The sequence below is a fragment of the Halichoerus grypus genome, chromosome 8, assembly GCF_964656455.1.
Source record: "Halichoerus grypus chromosome 8, mHalGry1.hap1.1, whole genome shotgun sequence".
Lineage (NCBI taxonomy): Eukaryota > Metazoa > Chordata > Mammalia > Carnivora > Phocidae > Halichoerus > Halichoerus grypus.
The window spans coordinates 69,698,487-69,718,183 of NC_135719.1; the positions used below are offsets into that span (position 1 = coordinate 69,698,487).

The following is a 19,697-nucleotide window of genomic DNA, read 5'->3' on the forward strand; positions in this document are numbered from 1 at the left end:
ATGGACTCTGCGTACGAGACGAGCCACATTCGCAAGCTGCAGGTACAGCACATGAGGATGCAGGAGAAGACTTTCACCAACTGGATCAACAACGTCTTCCAGCATGGCCGGGTGAGTGTAGTGGGGCGTGCCCCGCAGCCTGCCTCTACTGGCCCCCTCGCTCCCTGGCCAGTGGACTCTGGGGGCCAGCTGTGAGGTCATCTGGCTGAGACTTTTCACAGACCCCAGAGCCCAGCTGAAGCTGTTTCTGTTGACCCTAAAGCCCCACTGAGGGCCGTGCTCCTTCCTTAAGGAAGCTGCTCTGGCCTGCCCCTCCCCGGTGCTGGGAGACAGGAGAGGGGGGCTGACCCTGTGCCCTTTCCCCACCCCTCCCAGGTGGGCATCAAGCTCCAGAACCTGTACACGGAGCTGGCTGATGGCAGCCACCTACTTCGGCTGCTGGAGCTCATCTCGGGGGAGGCCCTGCCACCCCCCAGCCGGGGTCGCCTGCGGGCGCACTTCCTGGAGAACAGCAGCCACGCTCTGGCTTTCCTCAGGGCCAAGGTGGGTGCTGGGGAGACGGCTTCTGGACAAGGAGCTGGGGCAGGGGCGGCGGGCATCGGCTGGGCTCCTAGATCATCTTTCCTGGGCTGGCCGGGGCAGAGCAGAGGCTCTGGAGCCCGAATCCAGGCATAGCTGCTGGGATACAGAGGTCCAGAAGCTCAAGCCCTTCCTTGTGCAGCGCTCCCAGCTTAGAGGGCCCCGGACCGGCCCGGCCGGAGCAGGGACATCCGTGTGGTGGGACTGAAGTGCACTGCTGCCCGCCATGAGAGAACTGTGGGATTCTAAGCCGAAAGATTCCCTGTACTCTGAACTCTCTCCTTCCCTAACTAAGGAAATAACTTACCAGGCAAGACCCACGGTCAGTGGGCCAGCCGAGCCCAGATGCGGGGCTGTGGGGGGCAGGCTGAGAGGAGGACACCGGAGAAGAGCCCCGGACACTGAGCCAGGTGGTGGAGGGAAGAGGTGCAGGTCTGCTTTGGAGCAGCTGGACCCGTTAGCTGGCAGGGGCTGAGCAAGCAGGATGGAGCCACGGTCTCCCGAAAGAAAGAGACTGGCCAAAGAAATAGCCATTAAAAGGAGGCAAAAGCTCCAGGGCCATGGAAGGACCCTCATGGCCAGCGTCAAGGGGCCTAGGCAGGGGTCGTTTATACTGGGAGCCAGGACTGGGGAAGCCCGCAGGTCCGGAAGCCACAAGGAAGCTGTTCCTGGAGCCTGCAGGTCACTGAGCTGGAACTGGCTGGGCTGAACTTGGGTGTGTGTGCCTGTCACTTACGTCCTGGGTTGGAGGTCACAGCCCCCCGGGAGCCTGGCTTGCCTGAGTTAGAAGCCAAAGCTAGGCATGGGGCCACTGCAGTCCCCAAGCCCAGGGCGGAGCAGAAAGCTCACAGCCACAGAATGCCAGGCCCTTTTTTGGTCCCGGGGACAATAGCCTGTGAGCCAGCCACCACCCCTCCAGGTACTTGGGAAGAGTGGGCGCCCCGTGGCCCTTGTCAGAGGCTCTGCAGATCCCCGCGAGCCCAGCATGTCACTGATACATAGTCTATGAAGGTGACAGCCTTGTCTCCACTCTACATACTGTTGCCCCAACACAGGGTTACCGAGCAGCAGAATGTGGGATGCACTCATTTCTGAGACCGTGTCATTTGCTGGGCACTCCATGCCAGACTCTGGGGACCACAGGCAGCAAGCCCAGACCTGGCTGCCAGGGGCCTGCAGTTTCAGGGAAGACAGTGGATTTGAACCCAGATCAGTGTGTGCTGGTAAATGTTTAACACCCCACTCTCAGCGCAGGGGGCATAAAAGCCCTCCTTTGTAGCATTTGCTCATTTCCCTGGGATTGCGGCCTCCACCACAGCTAACTGCAAGCTACCAGTGTGATATCACTAAGCACAAAGCGGGAAGATCAGCCTTCACAAGCTGGTATGAGCAGACTCCAAGGCCCCCACAGGCCAGCTAGCTGCTCCAGCTCAGGTGTGCCAGGAGGAGAAGTCTGAGCATGGGGCGGGCCCCACTGCAATACCCAGGGATGCAGCCCTGCCCACCAGGCTGGTGGTTGGCTGAAGCTGGCTTCCCGCCGGTCTTATGGAAAGTCGCCCCTCTTCTTTCTCCATTCAGTGCATACTTATCCATTACCCACTATATGCCAGCCTCTCTACTAGGGAGGCATCAGAGAACAAAACCAAGATCCCCACCCAAGCAGGGTAAGGGGGTCGAGCATGTGTGTTTGCGCAGGAGGAATAGTCCCTGGGCTTCTATTTCAAATAAGGTGGCTATTGAAAACACCATTGAAAAAGTGGTATTTGAGTAAAGACTTAGAAGAAGAGAGGGAAGTAGCCATGTGGCTATTGGGGACGGTATTTTCAGACAGTACAAAGGCCCCAAGGCCTGTGCCTAGAATCCCAAGGAACAGCCAGAATCCCACAGGCCTTGGAGCGCTGTGATCCAGGAGAGGAAGACGGGGCCAGAGGGTGAAGGGGCCCAGGTCCCGTGCGGCTTTGATGTTTATTCTGTTCCTTTCTCCCCTCATTCATTCCTCCTCCCTGTCCATGTAGGCAAGATCTAGGGCAGCGGGTGTTCAACTTGAGTGCACAGGAAAACCACCTGAGGTCTTTGTCCAAATGCAAGTCCTGGGCCCTGGCCCAGGAGAGTCTGATTGGGTAAAAAGGCAGCTTGGGAATCTGCCTTTTTACCAGGAGATGGACCACTGATGAAGAGCGCTGAGACTGAAGTGGGAGCCAAGGACCCAAGCCCTCCCTGAAGATCCCCACATGCCCTGAGAGGTGGAGGCAGACAGTTTCTGTTGTCTCTTGAGCTCATATATTGACTATGATGACCCCTCATTTCCAACCCCCATGGCTGAACCACTGATCTTGGCCTCTGTTTACCTGTAGCCCACATACAGGGAGATCCCCCACCCCAGTGGTCCAGCCCAGTTCACCAGGCTTGGGTTTTGCCCAGGAGGACTTGAGTCCAAAGCTGCAACCATTTAGAAAGTCTTCACCTGCCTGGCATTGTGCCCTGCCTGTTCCTCCCTTGGGGACCTCCTGGGACAGGATGGATTCCAGGACCCTCCCATCTGGCAGCAGGCCCCCTGGATTTTGGGTACTCTGAGTCGTCTCTGGTACACGGGCTTCATGGTTGAGCCCCACCAATTGTGCCCACAGGTGCCAATACCCCTCATTGGGCCAGAGAACATCGTGGACGGAGACCAGACACTCATCCTGGGACTCATCTGGGTCATCATTCTGCGTTTCCAGATTTCCCACATCTCACTGGACAGGGTATGTCCCAGCCCCCAACCACCCAGCCCAGCCCAGCCCAGCCCAGCCCTGGCCTCACCCCCGGCCCCTGGAGACAGAGCAGCTCCACCTGACTATTTAGGAACCCCACAACAGACCCTGGCATCCACACAATGAATACCCACTCTTCAACCACGGGCAAAGAATTGAGAATGTCAGAGAGATTGTAATATGCTAAAATGACAACTAGATTCACGGATTTCAGTCCTGATCTGGGACAAGCCATTCACAAGTGAGGGGTTCAGGTGACTGCCCAGTGCCTGCCTTTCACCCCGATTGGTTGTTCCCTACGTGGCACTGAAACCCTCTAACTTCTATTATACCTCTAATGTGCTATTGGGAGAAATTAGACATGTGGAGGGAGTCCCAGCCCCAGAATTTTCCAAATCCCCAGTATCCTCAACACCGAAGAGATGGTCCTCCATCCTCCTCTTGTTCTACCTCGTTTTCCCACAACTGAATGGGAAAGAGTAAAAACATAAAGTCCTTATATTTATCAATTTTCATAGTTTTATGGTTTCCAAAACCTCACCTAAAACTCAATTCCAAAAGGTTATAAAAGCCAACCTAGAGAAAGAGACCCTAATGAAAAGAAGCCATAGATCTGGCTCAAATCCAGGAGGACCCTTGAAACCCATCATGTGACTGTGAGCCCCAGGACAGCAGGAGCGTTGCCTGGATATGTCCCCAGAGTCTCGCACCTATGCGATGAATGAAGAGATGGGTGAATTTCTAACTGGCCTCAAGCCCTTCCGTGTGGCTACACTCCCTTCCTCGGTCCCCTAAGCCAGTTCCAGGTGCCCTGGCTGCCCTTTCCCTTGGGAGCAGCAGGTGAGTCATCCCCTGACTGGTCACCCTGCGCCCTGACCGGCTCAGGCTCTGCTCCCTGCCAAACAGACGTAACCAGAGTAGGCTGCCCCCACTCCCTCCCATGCTCACCCTCAGACTCTCTCCTGGGTCCTGTCTGCCAGCCAAGCCCAACTGCTTAGGGCATGAGCTCTGGGCCTCGAGGCTTCCCCCCTGCACTGCTGCCCACCCAAGCTCCCGGGCCCAAAGGGCGAAGGAGGAGAGGCAGCCTGCTCTGCTCTGACATTTTGAGTTTATAACCAGGAATTAGTGGAGGGGTGGAGCAAATGAGAGGAAGCACAAGTTGGGGAGGAAGGAGGAGAGGGGCCTTTGGGGGGTGAGGGTGAGGGAGGGAGTGGGTGGAAGGAGAGTCCCAGTGAGGGCAGGACAGGGACCGGGAATGGAGGCTGGGGGAGGGGAGTAGAAGAGGGGGAAAGAGAAGCACTGAGGGAAAGAGAGATAGCAGGGCAGGTTGCAGGCAGGTGGAATCAAGAGTACCGGAATAAAGGAAACTGTCAGGAAGAGAAACATTGAGGGAGGGAGGGGATTGAATCCAAACAAAGATGTCCTTGCCCGGCCTGACGAAGCAGCACAGGCTCTGCCCTCAGCCGCCCTGTGAGGCACCCAGGCGGCAGACAGGGGGCTCACCCGTCAGAGGCGGGCTGTCAGCCACTCCCCGGCAGGCAAGCCCTGCCCTGTTGGGGGAGGGATGCTGGGCAGCCTCCTCATGGCCCCTCTGCACCTCCTTGTGTCAGCCCTAGAATGGAAATAGTAATGGTGCCCCGCTCCTGGGGCCGCGAGAGGCTGGAGGGCCACGGCCCTGTGCCCGGCTGGCAGACAGCCCCCCGGGGACCAGGAGCCCGTCTAACAAATCCCAGCCTCAATTCCTCATTCCTCAATGTCCCGCCCATGAGAAGGGCTGGAGAAACGGGAGCTCCCGCTGTTGTGGTCACCAGCTGTGACTCAAAGCCGGCTGCTCACATGCGACAGCTTTCAGGCGTCCCACTTCTTTGGAAGGACGATCTTTCTCCCTCAGCCCCAGTCCCTGCCCACCACAAATGAAATCAGTCAAATCAGGTGCTCTGAAGAGAGAGCGATCTGCATCTGCCTCCAGGTCAGGGGAGAAGGATCACAACCCAGCCCAGCCTGCCTCTCCCACGGCCTGCGGGTCCTGCTGCCTTCCCAGCCGTCCCTTCATGGTGACCCGCTGTCCCACCCTGCCAGGAGGAGTTTGGGGCCAGCGCAGCCCTGCTGTCTGCCAAGGAAGCTCTGCTGGTCTGGTGCCAACGGAAAACAGCCGGCTACCCCAATGTCAACATCACCGACTTCTCCCGCAGCTGGAGTGACGGGCTCGGCTTCGGTGCCCTCATCCATGCACACAGGTGCGCCAGACGGAGAGCGGACCCGGTGCCCTCCCAGCCCCTCAGCCTCCCTCCTGTGGGGCTCCACCACCCAGCCGAACACCGAGAATGGGCTTGGGTCCTGAACCCGCCCATCTCCCACATCCCTCTGGCCCCTGCACCTGGGGCTCGGAAGTAGAGCAGGCTGATAGCCGAGGCCCTCCCCCCTTCCCTAGGAAATCCCATGGAATTGGCCCGAGGCCCTCCCCCTTCCCTAGGAAATCCCATGGAATTGGCCCGAGGCCCTCCCCCTTCCCTAGGAAATCCCGTGGAATTGGCCCACGTTTGCCTTGACCCCTGCCTTTCTCCACTTTCTGTGTCCCTGACTCTATTCTCTCTCTCTATCCTCTTCCTGGCAAGTACCCACCCCTTTGGAGTTTCTCCCCCTACCCAGAAGCCTGGCCCCCCGAAGGAAATTAACCCTCCCCTCTCTATCGGAGCCCCATTCCTTCATTAGTGGCTCAGATTACCGACAGGGGAAACTAATGTGTGGTAAGGTGTGAACTGCCAACGGGAGCTGGTTGGCCTTTTTACCAAGGCCTTGAGACCCAAGCAGCAAGCGGCTCTGGTGAAGAGCTGGGCTTGCTCTCTGTCCAGGCCAGACCTGCTTGACTACTGCTCCCTGCATCCCGAGCACCCACTGCACAACCTTGACCTGGCTTTCCGCGTGGCTGAGCAGGAGCTGGGCATTGCTCAGCTGCTGGACCCCGAGGACGTGGCGGCCCCCCAGCCTGACGAGCGCTCCATCATGACCTATATCTCCCTCTACTACCATCACTTCTCCCGCCTGCACCAGGAGCAGACGGTCCAGAGGAGACTTGCTAAGGTTGGTGACAAAGCGAAGGTGGCATCGAGGAGAGGTGGTGGGAGCATGGGCTCCGGAGTCAGACACACCTGGGTTTGAAGCCTGCCTCTGCCACTTCCCAGCTGTGCGGCCTTGACCATGTCCCCTAACTTTTCTGTGCTTCCTCTGTCAAATGGAGCCGATAATGCCTGGGGTAGCAGAAGGCTACCATGAGTTTTTGGGAATGTTGGGCTCAGTGCCTAGCTCGGGGCCTGGCACACAGGAAGAGCCAAGTGAGCTCCATCCCCTCTAGTCCCTCCCCCTCCCCCCTGCTCTTAGGCTGTTGAGCTCCTAATGGGACTGAAAGGCTCAGAGAGCCGGACTTTGTAAGGAGAGGCACAGAAGCAGCTCTGCTGGGCTCAGTCCCTGTTTTGGGGAGGCTCTCTTCCTCTCTGGGCACACTGGCAGATGCGGAGGCCTGGGAAGCTGTTCTTAGGGTTGGCGTCTCAGCTGGGCATGGGGGAGACGATCAAGGCCAAGGGCTCTGAGCTGCTTTAGGGATGTGGGGGCCTCAGGGAAGGGAAAGACAGCTCAGAAAAATAGTACCCCCTAGACGTGAGACCAAATGGGGTAAAATAAGATGGAGGAAGGCAGGATGGGTGCCCCACATTCCTGGGTCTAAGTGTGCAATGCAGGCCAACCCGCTTCTCTGGGGGCTGGGAGGACCCCCACTTTAGTGCAACCTCAGCTGGGGGGAAGGAGCTACCACCCACCCAGGGAACCCTGGCAGTCACTCAGCAGCCAAAAGGGGAGTGCCTCCATTCCAGGGCCTGCTCCGGGGTGCTGCCCCGTTCCCTTCCCTTGCCGCCTCCAGATCCTGAGTCAGCTGCAGGAGACAGAGGAGCTGCGGACCCAGTACGAGCAGCTGGTGGCCGACCTGCTGTGCTGGATCGCGGAGAAGCAGGTGCAGCTGGAGGCGCGGGATTTCCCAGACTCCCTGGCCGCCACGCGCCAGCTGCTGGTGGCCTTTGCCTGCTTCCGCACCCAGGAGAAGCCGCTGCGGCTGCAGCAGCGAGGGGCCACAGAGGCCCTGCTCTTCCGGCTGCAGACTGCGCTTCGGGCCCAGAACCGCAAGCCCTTTCTGCCTCCCGAGGGCCTGGGCCCTGCAGAGCTGTCCCAGCGCTGGGCAGGCCTGGAGCGGGCAGAGGCCTCCCGGAGCCAGGCCCTGCTGCAGAGGATCCTACAGCTAGAGCGGCTGGAAGCCCTGGTCCGGCGCTTCCAGTGCAAGGCAGCCCTCAGGGAGAGCTTTCTGACAGACACAGAGTGCATGCTGGGCCAGGTCGCAGCCGCAGCCCCGCCAGCCAGCCTGGCCACAGTGGAGGCGGCTGCCCAGAAGCTGGGCATGCTGGAGGCCAGCATCCTGCCCCAAGAGGGGCGCTTCCAGGCCCTGGCCGAGATCGCAGACATCCTCCAGCAGGAGCAGCACCATGGCTGGGCAGATGTGGCCTGCAGGTGAGCCCGGGGCACGGAAACCAGCCTCAAAACAGGCTAAGGCCCCCCTATCATACCCTTATCTTTCCGTGTGCCCATTCCTGGCCATAGAGGTGTGATCTATAGGTTCAGGGATCCCTTGAAAAGATCTAACTCCCCCTGATACCTGAACTTCCAGCATCCGTAATTGACCCCTTTTGGTAAAGCACGGCCCTTTCTAGATACCTCTTACTAATTCATTCACTAAACAAACATTTATGGAGTGTCTATTATATCCCAAGCACTCTGCTGGGTGCTGGGGATTTAGTAGTGAAGAGGACGAACAATAATCCCTCCCCTCACAGAGCTTACACATAACGAAGGAAAACAAAGTACATATAATGGTATGTGAGATCGTGATAAAAAATAGTAATAAAGTATAGGGGATTACTAAGTGCCAAGATGGGGGAGGGAGTTAGATTGGGTGGTCAGAGGAGGTTCACTTTTGAGCAAAGACCAGAAAGGAGTTGAGGGGCCAGCCGTACAGATATGGGGACAGACTCTCCCAGGGACAGGGAGTGGCTAGTGCAGTGCCCCAAGGTGGGCACATGCCTGGCATGTGTGGAAAATAGCACGGAGGCCAGTGTTAACCGAGGGAACCAGCAGTAGCTGAGGTCAGGGGAGGACAGGGGCAAAGGGTGGAGGCAGGCAGCATGCTGGGATCTGTAGGGCACAGTAAAGACAAGATTGACTCAGAGGCAGATGGGGAATGAGTTGTGGGAGAGCTCGAGCAGAGGGGTGGCACAATCTAACTCCTCTTCTCCAATGATCACTCTGGAGGCCACGTCGGGGACAGACAGAAGGGGCAGAAGCAGAGAGACCACGTATGAGGCTATGCAATAATCTAGGCCAGAGAGAAGTAATGGAGGTGAAGACAAATGGTGGGATTCTGGATATATTTTGAATCCAAGAGGATTTACAGACAGATCAGATGCGGGGTGTGAGAAAGTGAGTTCTCCAGATTTTAGCGCAGGCACCTAGAAGGTTGGAGTTGCTATCTATCATCTGAGATGGGGACTGGAAAAAAGGCTTGGGGGCCCTGTAGACCTGAACCTTCCAGGCCCTCCTTCTGCCTTCTCTGTGTCGAAGAAGCAAGAACACGATGCCCCAACCACCCCAGGCTGGGATGCTCCAAGTCCCCAGCCACCAGGCTCAGGCTCCTCCCTGACCACCAAGGCCCCCACTGGCTTAGACCCCACCGCAGCCCAGTAAAGACCACCCCTATTCTCATGTCCTCTAGGCAACTGGAGATCACTGGGCGCTGGGAGCGACTCCTTGAGCGTCTCCAAGGGCAGAAGCAGCGGATGGCAGACCTGCAGGCTGGGCTGAGCTTGCTGCAGGAGGTAGAGAGTGCCTCCAGCCAGCTCAAGGAGCTCCAGGTGGGCCCCGCACCAGCAGACAGCGCCCCCCCCAGGCCAGCACAGCAGGTGCACCAGCACGGGTACTTGGGGCCCCAGCGCTCTGGGGCTGCAGCGATCACTTGTCCCCCCCCCCCGGCCAGGTGCTGGCCAGCTCCACAGCCTGGGGGCAGCAGTTGGCAGAGACAGTGCAGCTGCTGCAGAAGCAGGACCTGCTGGAGGCCCAGGTCTCGGCCCACGGAGCCCATGTGCGCCACCTTGCCCTCCAGACCGTGGAGCTGGACTTGTCCCCGGGCACTAGTGTGGAGGTGCTGCAGGCCAAGGCCCAGGCGCTGGCCCAGCTCCACTGGAGCCTGGTGTCCCTCGTCAGGGCGCGGTAAGAGCTCAGCCCCCTCTTCTACCTTCTCCAGGATTTTCGTGTAACCCAGTGTACCTCCTGCCCAGGTTAAAAATACTGCTGACTTGGCAACTTCCTCCACGTTGACCCTCACCCCCCAGTCTTCTGGGCCCCCTGTTGAGTCATCCAGATCAAGAAAACTCCTGTCTCAGGGGAAGTGTCTGAGCCTGGTGGGGAGGCCGCCCCCCAATCCCTTCGGGGCCCCTTGCCGTCCCTCAGGCGGGCCTTGCTGGAGCAGAGACTGCAGGAGGCAGAGTTCCTGCACAACTGTGCGGAGGAGGAAGCCTGGCTGAGGGAGCGGCGGCAGCTGGTGCAGGAGGAGGCCGTGGGCCGGGACCTCAGCCAGATCAGAGCGGGCCTGCGGAAACACAAGGTACCTGCCGCCCGCTGCCCTGCCAGTCCCCACCTTGCTGCCACCCTTTCTTCCCTTCCCTTCGCCCAGCTCCCGACTCTGCACCCCGCCAGGCCCTGGAAGCCGAGCTGCGCCACCACCAGGCCGTGTGCGCTGATCTCGTGCGGAGGGGATGCGACCTGGGTGCCCGCGGGCCCCCCACGCGGCCGGATCCCCGCGAGAGGGCCGAGGCGCTGCAGGGCGCGTGGCAGCGGCTCCGGGCCCGGGCGGCCCGACGGGGGGCGCGGCTGCAGGCGGCTCTGCTCGTCCAGCAGGTAGCGGCGCGGCGGGGCGGCGGGCGGCCGGGCAGGCGCGCGGGGTCGCCCGGTGCTCAGCCTGCCCTCCTCCCCGCAGTACCTGGCCGACGCGGCGGACGCGGCCTCGTGGCTGCGAGAGCAGCGGTCGGCGCTGGCGAGCGCTCCGTGCGGCCGGGACCCGGAGGCCGCCGAGGCCCTGCTGCTGCGCCACGGGCGGCTGGAGCGCGCGCTGCACGCGTTCGGGGCCGAGCTGCGGCAGCTGGACGAGCAGGCGCGGGCGGCCGCAGCCCAGGTGTCGCTCACGGTGCGTGCGGCCCGGCAGGGCCCCAGAACTACGGGCCTCCCGCTCCCAGTGCACGCGTGGTCTCAGCGCTGCCCCTGTGTCCCGTGACCGCTCGGAAGGTGGAGGTGGGAGGGCTTTTGTGGCCGCTGACCTGGGAATCCTGGCTTTCCGCTGGGCTGGGGGAGGGGGCACCCATCCTCAGCAACATCCCGCCTCCCGCCCAGCCCAGTGCGGGGCATCCTGTCTGCCCACGCCTATGGAGGTCATCCAGTATAGTCTGGCTTTGCTCGTTTCGCCCGCCAGTTTCCAGGCATTCACCAGGCATTCCTTCTGGAATGCCCTCTTCTCTTTTACCAGCCCAGGGACAACCGCTGGCCCCGCCCTGCCCAGCCTTCTGTGCTTAGGGGAGCCCGCAGTGGACATGCTGCCCTCTGTCCTGTCACTACAGGTGGTGTCCGCCCTGAGCTCTCCAAAGGAAGGCCTGAGGCACCTGGGGACCTGGAGTGAGGTCTCCTGCCACTCCGCCCCCCCGGGCACCCAGAAGATGGCCCTCTCGGCTGAGCCTGACGCTAACTTTGACCCTAACACCATACTGCAGACACAGGACTGCCTGAGCCAGGACTATGAGGGCCTGCGGGCCTTGGCAAAGGTACCACTCTTGTTCAAGAAGACGGTCAGGGAGCACCGGCTCTGTACAGGACCCTGAGCTGTGAGCCCAGGGACTGAGCACTTACTGGACGTGCACGCCGGCCGCAAGGAGTTTACGTCATGGCAGGGAGGATGGCTGTGGGTGTGCTGGGAGCCCAGGTCAGGCTGGGAGCTGGGGAGGGCATCTCTGAGGAAAGGACACTTTGGCTGAGACTGGAACAAGGAGGGGCTAAGAGCAGGTAAAGCCGGGCGGGGCGGGGGGGCAGGGGAGACGGGGAGACCATGCCCTAGGCAGGACCTATGCCAAGGCAGGAAGGAGGCCCTGGAGGAGTAAAGGCCAGAGTGCCTGGAGCCCCGAAGTGAAGCTGGGAGGGGTAGGCTGCAGGGGGAGAGCCTGGAGGGCTAGGCAGAGCCAGTTCCCACAGAAGTATGGCTGCACCTGAGAGCCAAGGGCCAGATCAAAAGAGCACATTCTGCCCGGAGGGGTGACGGGACCGCTCTGAGGGCCTATGGGGAAGCTGACCTCACCCCCACCCCTGGGCCGGCCTCTCCTCAGCACCACAGGGAACGGCTGGAGGGGGCAGTAGCCCTGTGTGGCTTCCATGGCTTCTGTGGGGAGCTGCGGTCCTGGCTGGAGAACCAGACAGCCCTGCTCCGAACGCTGCAGCCCCAGGCCCACAACTTGGAGGTCACACAGCTCACATATGAGGTACCGCCCCCGTGGGGCCGAGGTGGGGGTCTCAGCTGCTCGGCCCCGCTGCCCCTCCTTCTCCCCCATCCTTCTCCCTCCCTGCCTCTCCGGTATTTGCGCCCGTGCCTGACCTGGCCATGTTCACTCTAGTCCTGTCTGGGAAGGAGGAGCAGGGCGTCTGGCCTTGAATTTTTTTTTTTATTGAGGTATAACTGATATATGACGTGATATCAGTTTCAGGTATGCAACATGAGGATAGGATATTTGTATGTATTGTGAAACGATCACCACAGTAAGTCTAGTTAACATCAACATATAACATATTATTAACATAATGACCCAATACACGTGTACGTTTTACAATAAGTCTAGTTAACATCCATCACCACACATAGTTACAGAATTTTTTTCTTGGGATGAGAACTGGGGGGCTCTTTCAACTTTCAAATATGCAACACAGTATGATTAACTGTAGTTCCCATGCTATATATTCCATCCCCATGACTTATTTATTTTATAGCTAGGAGTTGGTGCTTTTTGACCCCCATTACCCATTGCACCCACCCCCAATTCCCTACTCTGACAGCTACCAATCTGTCCTCTGTATCTTGTTTTGTTTTGTGTTTTTAAGTCCCCCATTGAAGTAAGATCATACAGTGTTTATCCCTATCTGACTTATTTCACGTAGCGTAATGCCCTCATGGTCCATCCCGTTGTCCCAAATGGCAAGATTTCATTCTTTTTTATAGTATGAAAGAAATATTTAATTCTCTTGGATATGGTAGGTATATATACCACATTTTCTTTTTCCATCCATCAGTGGACATTTGGGTTGCTTCCATATCTTGGTTATTGTCAATAATGCTGCTAAAAACATGGGTGTGCAGATTATCTTTTCAAGTTAGTGTTTTCATTTTCTTTGGCTAAACACCTAGAAGTGGAATTGCTGGACCACGTGGTAGTTTTATTTTGCATTTTTTGAGGAACGTCCGTATTCTTTTCCATAGTTGCTGCACCACTTGACATTCCCACCAACGGTGCACAATGGTTGCCTTTTCTCCAAGTTCTCGCCAACACTTTTTTCTAGTCTTTTTGAGAACAGCCATTCTAATAGGTGTGAGGTGATCTCTGGTTGTGGTTTCCATTTGCATCTTCCTGAAGATTAGTGATGTTGAACACCTTTGAATGTGTCTGTTGGTCATCTGTATGTCTTCTTTGGAAAAATGTGTATTCAGGTCCTCTGCCTATTTTTCAATCAGATTATTTGCTTTTGGTGTTGAGCATTTTGAATCTATTGTTGTTTCTGGTATAAGGTAGGGGTCCAGTTCCATATTTTGCATGTGGCTGTCCAGTTTTCCCAGCACTGTTGAAGAGACTGTCCTTTCCTCATTGTATATCCTTGGCTCCTTTGTCATAAATTAATTGACCGTATGTACATGGTTTATTTCTGGGCTCTCTATTCTGTCCCACTGATCTATGTCTGTTTTTATGCCAAGACCACACTGTTTTGATTACTATAAGTAATTACTATAGCTCATTATAGTAAACTATATAGTTTGAAATCAGGGAGTGTGATGCCTCTGACTTTGTTCTCAAGACTGCCATTCCTGTTCAGAGTCTTTTGTGTTTCCATACAAATTTTAGGATTGTTCTATTTCTGTGAAAAATGCTATTGGAATTCTGATGGGATTATATTGAATTTGTAGGCTGCTTTGAGTAGTTTGGACATTTTAATAATATTAATTCTTCCAATCCATGAGCATGCTATATCTTCCCATTTATTTATGGGTTTTTTCCCAGTTTCTTTCATCAGTGTCTTATAGTTTTCAGTGTATAGGTTTTTCATCTCTTTTGTTAAATTTATTCCTAGGTATTTTATTCTTTTTAATGCAATTGTAAATGAGATTTTTTTTTAATTTCTCTTTCTGATAGTTCATTATTAGTGTACAGAAATGCAAAATATTCCCATAGATTGATTTTGTGCCCTGCAACTTTGCTGAATTCATTTATTTGTTGTAACAATTTGTTGGTGGGGTCTTTAGGGTTTCTGTATATAATACCCTGTCATCTGCAAATAGTGACAGTTTTACTTCTTTCTAATTTGGATACCTGGCTTTGAACTTTTAAAGGATCCTCCCAGCCCTTTAAGGACAGAGATCCCAGTCCTTCGAGAGGGATCCAACTCAAACACCTATGCAGCAGAGCGTGTCTGAGGTCATTTGTAGTCTTGAGGGCAGTATGGGAAGAGAAGAAGCTCCCTCAAGGCCTGGGTCTTCCTTTCCTCAGAACTTCCTCACTGCTCTGGCTGTGGGAAGGGGCTGGTGGGCTGAGGTCAGCAGCAATGCGGAGCAGCTGAAGCAGAGATATCCTGAAGATACCCCCAAAATCCAGCAACAGCAGGAGGAACTGAGCCAGAGGTAAGAATGAGGGAGTGCAGGATGGGCTGAATGCAGTTCCCAGGCCTGCATGCCTGCTTACCCACCTCCGCAGATGCCAAGAGCAAACACTGGGCATGTCAGAGACAGGAGAGGGTGTGGGGACGGCCAGCCTGGTAGCAGCTATTTTGTGAGGCCCTGGCCAAGGCCCTAGGATGGATGGGGATGTCCCTGTGCTGGAGACATCCCTGCTCCCTCCGCTCAGGTGGGGGCAGCTGGAAGCCCTGAAGAAAGAGAAGGAAACGCAGCTGGTACGCATCACAGGTGTGTGCAGTTTTCTGCACGAGTGTGGATCCACACAGGTCCAACTGCAAGACCTGATACTCCAGCTGGAAACCCTAGAGCTGGGGCAGTCAGAGGACAGCCACCACGCCCTGCAACTGGCCCAGCAGAAGATGCTAACGCTGGAGAGCAGCGTCCAGTACCTGCAAAGGGCGGCCATGAAGTACAGCCTGGGTTTGGCACGGTGATGGGGCCCTGGGAGGCAGGGGAGGACTGAGCAGGGTTGTGGAATGAGGTTGGGCCAGAAGTTGGAGGATGGGCAGGATGTGCTGTCTGAAGGGCAGGGGCGCAGGTGGGGGAAGAGCATGAGGAAATGCTCCGAGGAAAGGGCGAGCCACACAGGCTTGCTGCCCCTAGGGGAGGGGGAGATGGGAGTGCGGAATCGCCACCCCTTCCCCTGGGGAATCCAAGCCTGGACCCCAGGCCCCGGGGCAGCGCACTGACGAGGCGGTGGACCCCATCTCCCAGAGCGGAGGAGTCGGACCCCACAGAGAGCCGGTCCCTGCAAGAACAGGTGGAGCCGCTGCAGGGGCTGCTGGAGCGGGGACAGCAGCATGTGGCCCGACAGGCCAGGGCCCAGGCCGAAGCGCGGGCGCGGCGGAGCTTCCTGCGGGAGAGTCAGCATCTGCTGCTGTGGGCGGAAGGTGTCTGGGCTCAGCTGCGCAGCGAGGCGAAGGCAGCGGATGTGGCCTCGGATGTGGCCTCGGCCCAGCGGCTGCTGATGGAGCACAGAGACCTGCTGGAGGAGATCCAGCTGCAGCAGGAGAGGTCAGGATGGGAGGGCAGACAGGGCGGGCTTCGGGCTGGCTAAGGCCTGTGGGGACAGGCCACCAGAGAGGGAGAGGCAGGAAGCAGAGTGTCACCCAGGATAGTAGCCCAGGCTAGTGTCCAGCAGGTTTTAAGGAGGGGGATGTAACCAAGAACTGGTCAGGCATCCTGCATACTTCAGGGAGGGGGGGTTGGGATGCAGGGCAGAATCTGAGCTTCCTGGAAGGTTCTGTCCAGTGCAGGCTTGGCCATATTCCATCCAGGTGAGCCTGATGGATTGCTTTCAGTCAGGGCAGCCTAGCCTCCCAAGGCATTCCAGATAATGCAGACCCCACAGGCTCCTGGAGTCAGATGGCTCCTCCTCAGGATGGCTGGACCTCTCATCCTGCAGGGATGACGGCACAGGTCTGTCAGGCAGGCAGGGTCACCACGCGCAGTCCACAGGCTGTGCCCACGTAGGGGAGCCCGAAGGTAACCAAGTGGGCACTCAATCCATCCCATCCTCTGCTTCCGGACTCTCCTAATGATTCAGGGCTGCCTCACCTCAGAGGAAGTGGAGCCTTTTCTAACCCACACAAAGGTGTCACCTGTCCCCAAGCTGTGTGCCCGTGTGCTCAACTGGCTGAGAGGCACCCTTTCTAATGCTCATGAGCATGCGGTGGCACGGATGCGGTTTGAGGGACCCTTCTCCTTGCCTGGGCATAGCCAGTAGAATGGTGGCCTGGAACAAGGGTGTGACAGGACAGGGAGCAGGGCCGCTACTGAGACCTAAGGAGTGTGCTAGGCCCGGTACGTTCTGCACATCACCGGTGCGCCCGGGCGCAGCTGCTCCAGGGGACAGGTGAACCACTGGGGCTACCATCCTCAGACTCCCCCGCCAGTTCCCCCTCTATCGGAGCTCTGAAATGAATGATCAAGGGAGAGGGGCAGAAGGGGGAGGAGGGGAGCCGACGGGGTTTGACCTTCTGCCTGTCATCCTGGACAGGCTGCAGCAGCTGGAGGCCCAGGGCCAGGCCATCTCCGCCTTGGACTCCCCAGACTCCCAAGAGGTGGCCCGTGCCCTGAGGCTCCTGAGCCAGCGAGGCGGGGGCCTGCAGGCTGCCTGGGAGCGGCAACAGCAGCGGCTGCAGCAGGGACTGGAGCTGCAGAGATTTGGCAGAGACGTAGATGGTTTTGCTGCCACCTGTGCCAGCCACGAGGCCTTCCTGCAGCAGGACAAGCTTGGGGTAGGCGCCAGGGATACGGGGCTGCAGGGCTTCCCCATCACTGGGGGGAGCTTTGAAGTCGGGGGGGGGGGCCTGGTGGCCCTGGGGCCAGCGGTGGACAAGATGGTGCTGACCCCATCGTCCCAAGCATGACCCCGGGTCTCTGCACCCCCAGGACGATGTAGGGGAGGCCCAGAGCCTGCTGCAGCAGCACCAGGAGTTTGGGTGGCTCCTGGGTGTCCTTGGCCGTCGAGCAGAGGCTCTGCGGGCACGTGGCGAGAAGCTGGCCCCGAGCCAACACCCTGCTGCGCACAAGTGAGTCAAGGCCCGTGTGCACAGCACCTGCCACCTTTCTTTCCCGGCCTGCAAGGCCTGCGGCCTGGAGGCTGGGAGGGGGTGTGGGGGGCAGGGCGCAGCGGGGCACACCCTGGGCTGCGGTGGGCCTTGGGTGGAGTGGAGCCCCCCCCAGCCCTCCCCCTCTCCATCTGGCCTCCAGGGTCCGAGAGCGGCTGCAGAGCATCCAGGTACAGTGGACCAGGGTCCAGGAGAGGAGTGAGCAGAGGAGGAGGCAGCTGCTGGCTTCCCTCCGGCTCCAGGTGAGGCCGGCCCCGGTGCCCGAGGTCCCCCCCAGAGGAGTGCCTAGGAGGCCGCGGCTGCGCTAACCCTTGTGCGCCGTGCAGAGCCTTCTACAGTTTGCAAAGCACTTTCCCACGTGTTCTGTCACTGACCCTCATGGCCCCTCTTGTGAGACCCGCATTATGGCTCTGATTTTTCCAGATGAGGAGAACAGGCTGAGGCCACACTGTTCGGAGGCGGCACTGGACCCAAAGTCCTGATAAACCCCCTTGCCCTCCCTCGTCTGCCGACTCCCCTTGCCCATCATTTCTGGCCACAGTCTAGGCCCATGCGTGCGCCACGGGCACCCGCTGCAGACCTCGGCTCTGTCACATATTTTTTCAGCCCCCACAGGGGCTCAGAGCTGGGTCAGTCTACAGGCCTCCTGCAGCATAAGCCTATTAGGAGAGAAATGGCCGTACATGATCTGAGGTGGGCTGAGTAGTGGGAACTGCCCGAGTGCTCTTGTTCTCTGGGCCCAGGGCACCATGGGGCCCAGGCCATCCCTCCCCGGGCCGCCTCCTACCGTGAGGGGAAACCTTTCCCTCCCCGTCTCAGCTTCCCTGCCCCCACTTGCGAGCAGTAACCCAGGCCCCACCTGGCACGCTGGGTCCTGCGCTTTCCCGTGGAGGTCCGTGAGACCCCTCTCTCTAGAGGTTCATGCAACAGCCCTCACCCCTGGTCATGAGACCCATTCTCTCCTGGTTCTTGGGCAGAAATGGAAGCAGGATGTGGCGGAGCTGGTGCTGTGGATAGAGGAGAAGGGGCTGAGGGCAGCGGATGAGCCTTCCCGAGAGCCCAGCAACATCCTGCAGCAACTCAAGCGGCACGAAGCAGCTGAGCGCGAGCTGCTGGCCACCTACGGGCACGTGGAGGGCCTGCGGCAGGTGGGGGCGCCGGACAGGGGTGCAGGGCCTTTTCCTCTTCAAATACCGAGCCCAGATGGATGGCCTGTTTCCATGGAGCAAATTCACCGAAGGAAGGCTCATTCTCAGTTACTGCGGAATTAGGATCCCCCAGATTCCTCCCCCACTCAGCTGGGTACCCCTCTGTCTTGGTGCCCAAACCAGCCCAGAACGCCTCCATCGTCTCTCCCCCCCACGCCACCCCAGCTCTCCGGGCAGCTCCGGTGCTGCCACCTCCACCTGAACCAAGACTTCCCTACCGATCCGACACGCGCTCACCCTGCTCGACTGGGAGCATCGGCGGAAAGCCCGCCCGCCTCTGCCCACAGATTTGGGGCTGCGGGAAATGCCTGAGCCCTTGCAGCCTGGAGAATGCAACCTGTAGCCAACTACCCGCCCCTGCCCCCGCCGCCTCTGCCACCTGGGTCCCGCCTGCCGTGGCCCCTCATGGTACCAGCAACTCAACAAAATTCCCTCGGCCTCTGTGTCCGCTCCAGGTGGGGAGACAGCTGTTGAGCGACAGGCCCCGAGCCCGGGAAGACGTGCAGGCCAGCCTCCAGTGCCTGAGTAGCACGTGGGAAGAGCTGAAGCACAAGCTGGCCGAGCAGGGGGACCGGCTCCGGCAGGCTAGACAGCTTCTGGGGCTGCTGCAGGTCTGCCGAAGAGGGGCAGGGCGCAGGAGGGAGACTGAGGCTGCGCTGGGCCAGGCTGGGGGTGGGGGGAACGAGCAGGACAGGAAGGGGTGGGGAGGAGTCTGGGGTATTCTGCTAACTCTGGAGTAGCCCTGGGAAGTCCTGCAGTCTTTAGAGGCCTCTAGCTTCTGGCAGGGGGAGCCCGGTTTTGCCAGTTAGTCCCCTGCGTGCCCAGGGTGTAGTCAGCACAACCGGAATCCCTGTGGAGGAAGAAGCATGAGGGGACGGGAGTGTTCATGAGGCTCCGGGTGCGGGGGCAGGGGGGAGGTGGACGACGGGGGGTCCGGGGTCCCGAGCAGGTCCTCGGTGAATCTGGTAAGCTGCAGGCGGTGTGGTCTCGGAGTCCAAGGACTTGCGAGCCTATGCCACAGAGCCCAGCGCAGAGCCCTGCACTCTCCCCAGGCTGCCGAGGAGAAGATGGAGCAGCTGGACGGGGCCCTGCAGAGCGCAGAAGCCGGGCAGGACCTGGGCTCGAGCCGGGGCCTCCAGAGGTGGCATGGCCAACTGGGAAGCGAGAGCCAGGCCCTGGCCGGCAAGATGGCTGTCCTTGTGTCCCAGGCCCGCCAGGGGCTCACTTCCCAGACCATCGTGGAGAAGACCCAAAAGTGCCTACAGAGGTACCCACCGGCTTGCTCCATCTTCACCCCACTCTGTGCCACCCCCCACCATGTGAACATGAGGACGGTTTCACCCCGTGAGCCCAGCAGTGGCATCTACAGGACTTGAGGTTGTCCAAATCTCCTTCCCTTACAAGGAGGGTCATTCCTGCGTTAGGAAGGCCAGAGACCCCAACTTGGCATCCTCAGTACCCCACAGTCTGAAGTCAAGCAGGTCATCTGGGCGAAGGGTTGGGCCCTGGGCCCTCTCCA

The 19,697-nt window shown here is 58.7% G+C and overlaps 1 protein-coding gene across 1 annotated transcript in view; it reads left to right on the forward strand.

Moving 5' to 3' along the window:
• The window catches only part of SPTBN5 (spectrin beta, non-erythrocytic 5), a 45,299-nt gene continuing 25,602 nt past the window's right edge, over window positions 1–19,697 (forward strand). Inside the window, exons 1-22 of the mRNA XM_078079145.1 lie at window positions 1–111; window positions 376–543; window positions 3,207–3,323; window positions 5,412–5,569; window positions 6,185–6,413; window positions 7,246–7,883; window positions 9,142–9,280; window positions 9,403–9,635; window positions 9,876–10,029; window positions 10,122–10,322; window positions 10,402–10,608; window positions 11,036–11,236; window positions 11,792–11,944; window positions 14,213–14,343; window positions 14,567–14,806; window positions 15,112–15,411; window positions 16,397–16,637; window positions 16,792–16,931; window positions 17,113–17,212; window positions 17,948–18,118; window positions 18,634–18,789; window positions 19,231–19,445. Of these exons, the coding sequence (XP_077935271.1) occupies window positions 1–111; window positions 376–543; window positions 3,207–3,323; window positions 5,412–5,569; window positions 6,185–6,413; window positions 7,246–7,883; window positions 9,142–9,280; window positions 9,403–9,635; window positions 9,876–10,029; window positions 10,122–10,322; window positions 10,402–10,608; window positions 11,036–11,236; window positions 11,792–11,944; window positions 14,213–14,343; window positions 14,567–14,806; window positions 15,112–15,411; window positions 16,397–16,637; window positions 16,792–16,931; window positions 17,113–17,212; window positions 17,948–18,118; window positions 18,634–18,789; window positions 19,231–19,445 (4,403 nt within the window). The remainder of the gene's footprint in view (window positions 112–375; window positions 544–3,206; window positions 3,324–5,411; window positions 5,570–6,184; window positions 6,414–7,245; window positions 7,884–9,141; window positions 9,281–9,402; window positions 9,636–9,875; window positions 10,030–10,121; window positions 10,323–10,401; window positions 10,609–11,035; window positions 11,237–11,791; window positions 11,945–14,212; window positions 14,344–14,566; window positions 14,807–15,111; window positions 15,412–16,396; window positions 16,638–16,791; window positions 16,932–17,112; window positions 17,213–17,947; window positions 18,119–18,633; window positions 18,790–19,230; window positions 19,446–19,697) is intronic.